Source organism: Propithecus coquereli, unplaced genomic scaffold (genome assembly GCF_000956105.1).
Source record: "Propithecus coquereli isolate 6110/MARCELLA unplaced genomic scaffold, Pcoq_1.0 Scaffold142, whole genome shotgun sequence".
Classification (NCBI taxonomy): domain Eukaryota; kingdom Metazoa; phylum Chordata; class Mammalia; order Primates; family Indriidae; genus Propithecus; species Propithecus coquereli.
The window spans coordinates 1,423,387-1,426,524 of NW_012138525.1; the positions used below are offsets into that span (position 1 = coordinate 1,423,387).

At 39.5% G+C, this 3,138-nt stretch overlaps 1 protein-coding gene across 1 annotated transcript in view; it reads left to right on the forward strand.

Annotated features, from left to right (window-relative positions):
• Positions 1-2,590, forward strand: part of TTF1 (transcription termination factor, RNA polymerase I) — a 29,616-nt gene extending 27,026 nt beyond the window's left edge. Inside the window, exons 10-11 of the mRNA XM_012639677.1 lie at positions 1,082-1,167; positions 2,060-2,590. Of these exons, the coding sequence (XP_012495131.1) occupies positions 1,082-1,167; positions 2,060-2,253 (280 nt within the window). The 3' untranslated portion in view covers positions 2,254-2,590. The remainder of the gene's footprint in view (positions 1-1,081; positions 1,168-2,059) is intronic.
• The last annotated feature ends 548 nt before the right edge of the window (positions 2,591-3,138 follow it).

Consider the following 3,138-nt stretch of genomic DNA (forward strand, 5'->3'; position numbering starts at 1 on the left):
GCAGGGGCGCCTTAGAGCTTGGCCTTCAGAGTCAGATGGACCTGGCGTTGAGTCCAGGCACTGCACTTAGTTAACCTTCCTTAGACAGGTTATCCGCTAACTTGTCTCTGAGCCTCGGTTTCCCTATCTGCAGAATGGTTTAGCAGGCCATTACGAGGACTAACGGAGATAATGCACAGCAGTCTCAGCCTGGCGCCCGGAGCATCACGCGTGCTCAGTCAGGGGTCGCCGTAATGAATCGGGTTGGAAGAATCTGATCATCTTTCCTGTGCATACTTACCAGAAAAATTATTCATGCTAATCATTTTAATAACTAGATTAATTATTCAAAAAAAGGCATGCTTTTGTTAAGAAAATGTGTCCAGAAAGTTGTTAGTGATTTTTACTTTAAAAATTTAAGACGTAGTTGTTTCCATGTCTAATTGTAAATTGAAAATGTTTCTGTCCCACTTATTGTTAATTGAAATGTAATTGTAATTGAAAATGTAGCAAAACATCATAAGCATCTGCTTGTTTTAGCTTTGCAAAATAAAAAATCAGGGAGCACCTGCCCTTGAATTCCTGCAAGTATTAGGTATCCACAGCGTGGTGGGTGCAGGGTCTGGCCAGATGACCCACTTGAAGTCCCAGCTCCATCCCTTATTATTAATAGCTGTGTGGTCTTGGGCAACTTCTGTGCCTCAGTTTCCTCATCTCCAGAATGAAGGAGAAGAGTAGCAGCTCCATCATGGAGGCATCATGACGACTTATTATGTAAAGCACGAGGGTAGTGCCAAGTGCCAGGGCAGTGTCACACACATCAGCTTGTGTTAGACTTTGTCTTCTCAACCAGTGTGATTTAAATCTAAACAGAATCCATCTTGTACTACTGATTTTCTCTTTTCTTTTTTTTTTAAATCAAACAATAGCTTTTCATATGTGTCTTATTTTTATCACACGTTAATGGACATGATGATTTCATGTTCCAGATGAGAAAACTACCTATATCTCTAGACCTCACTTTAATAAACGTACTTACTGCACATCATTGAAATGATAAATTTTTAGACTAACTTTTTTTTTAATCTTTTCCTTTCTAAAGTGATGTTCCTCCATCTTATGTTCAAACTAAATTTTACAAGCTGAAAGCTACCTATGTTCCCTTTTGGCAGAAAAAGACTTTTCCAGGTCAGTATTCTTAAGATTGGTACAGTTAACACGACTTTTGGTGCCACAATGCTGGTAGTGTGAGTCACCTGGGCAAGTGACTTTAACTTCTTGAAGCCTCAGCCTTCTCAACTGTAAAATGGTGAAAACTGGCAAATTATAACCCCTACCTGACGGGACTTTCAAAAGTGCTAAATGAGAGAAGATATGTTCAGCACAGGGCTTGGCACTTAGTGACTTAGTAGATGGCTGAGTGCTGCTGGTATTGCCGTCATGGCTGCTAGTACACACACGTGTGCACATACCACATGCATGCATGCACATGTGACACACATGCTGTTCCAGAAAGAGTATAAGATGCTTGATTCCTTCTTCGTAGCCATTTGTGGGTAGTTTAGATACGTAAATCCCAAGCTCAGATCCTCATAGCCATGTGAGCAACTCGTTAAAAATGCAGATTCCTGGGCCTCGTCCTAGACCTCCCGAATCCTAATCTCCGGACTGATCCAGAGTCTGCACTTTCTCTAAAAGCTTATTGGCGAGAGGTCTCTCGGGATCAGCCCAGCACTGCTGGTTCGGATGATGTCACACCTTGCAGCGTGTGACGAAATCCTTCTTTGCGTTCAGCAGACGTCACTGCCTGGGTTTGAATCCTTATTAACTCCATGACCTTGGGCAAGTTTCTTAATGTCTTTATGCCTTTATTTCCTCATTTGAAAAATGCCTTAAAAATAGTGCCTACCTCATAGGATTTTTGTGAGGATTGAATAAGTGAATATGAACAAACCAACTAGGACGGGACCTCACATGTAGTAATAACAGGAGTGGTGCATGTCATTATCCTGTATCCTTTGGTGGTGTTAAGAGGCTTTGTACGGACAAATAAATTCAAAATTAAATTTCTTTTCTGTAGAGATCATCGACTACCTTTATGAGACTAGTCTACCTTTATTTAAAGAAAAATTAAAAAAGAAGATGGAGAAAAAATGCAATAAAATCCCGACTCCTGCAGCACCCAAGCAAGTTTTCCTGTTTAAAGACATCTTTTACAGTGACAATGACAGTGAGGGAGACATAATAGACTCGGAAGACTCAGAAGAAAGTTAAGCAGAGGTTACTGTTTCTTGTTCTTCTTATATCAATTTGGTTGTACTTATATACATGTGTCAGTAAAGCTATTCTCAGTATTGATGTTTAATAAAGAATGCACAGTGGCCAGAGGAAGGGGTATAAAATCATAACTTCCATTGTGGAGCATTAAGAACTTATTCATGTTAAAGTTTGTTTGAATGTGAAAAAGAGGAGCTGAATTGATTTAATATTTTTGTACCATTATATTGAAAATAATAACAACTAATGGTTTTTTATAAAACAAAGTATCCCAAGTCCCTCTAATTGCTGCAGAGGGTACAGTCACATCCTATGAACATTCATTTTGTGGGTTCAACTGTATGTATGCTGAGCAAAAATGAGAAAGTTAACAGTTCTCATAATGGGTGCCATTCTGTCGTTCCAGTTGCTAGGGTGTCCTCAATGTATGTACGTATTAGACAAGTGTTCTGCAGAAGTTCGGATCTGCTCTTCCCTCAAACTGGTCTCTGTTCCCTTGTACTTACCACAGTTTGTGCATTTCATCTTCCAGAGTGTGATTCTAGTGTTCAAAGATAGGTATTTTTCATATAAGATGTCCTCTCAAAGCAAGTCACTGAATTTATCTGGTGTTCAACTGGAAAAACAAACAAAAAACCAGCAGTCTCTTCCATTGCTTGTAGAAAATCTGGTTCTGTTAGACTTATTGAAAGGTGCCGTGTCAGCCTCAAGAACAACTCCTATCAGATTTTCAAAGATAATTTTAATGGTTGGCTATTCTGTCCATCAGGAAAGCAAAACCACTGTAGGTATTTCAAGCAGAGAAGAACTTAATATTTAGAGGACGATTTGGTAAGATACATCAAAGCCAGAAGAGTGTATACATTCTGTGACCCAGCAATT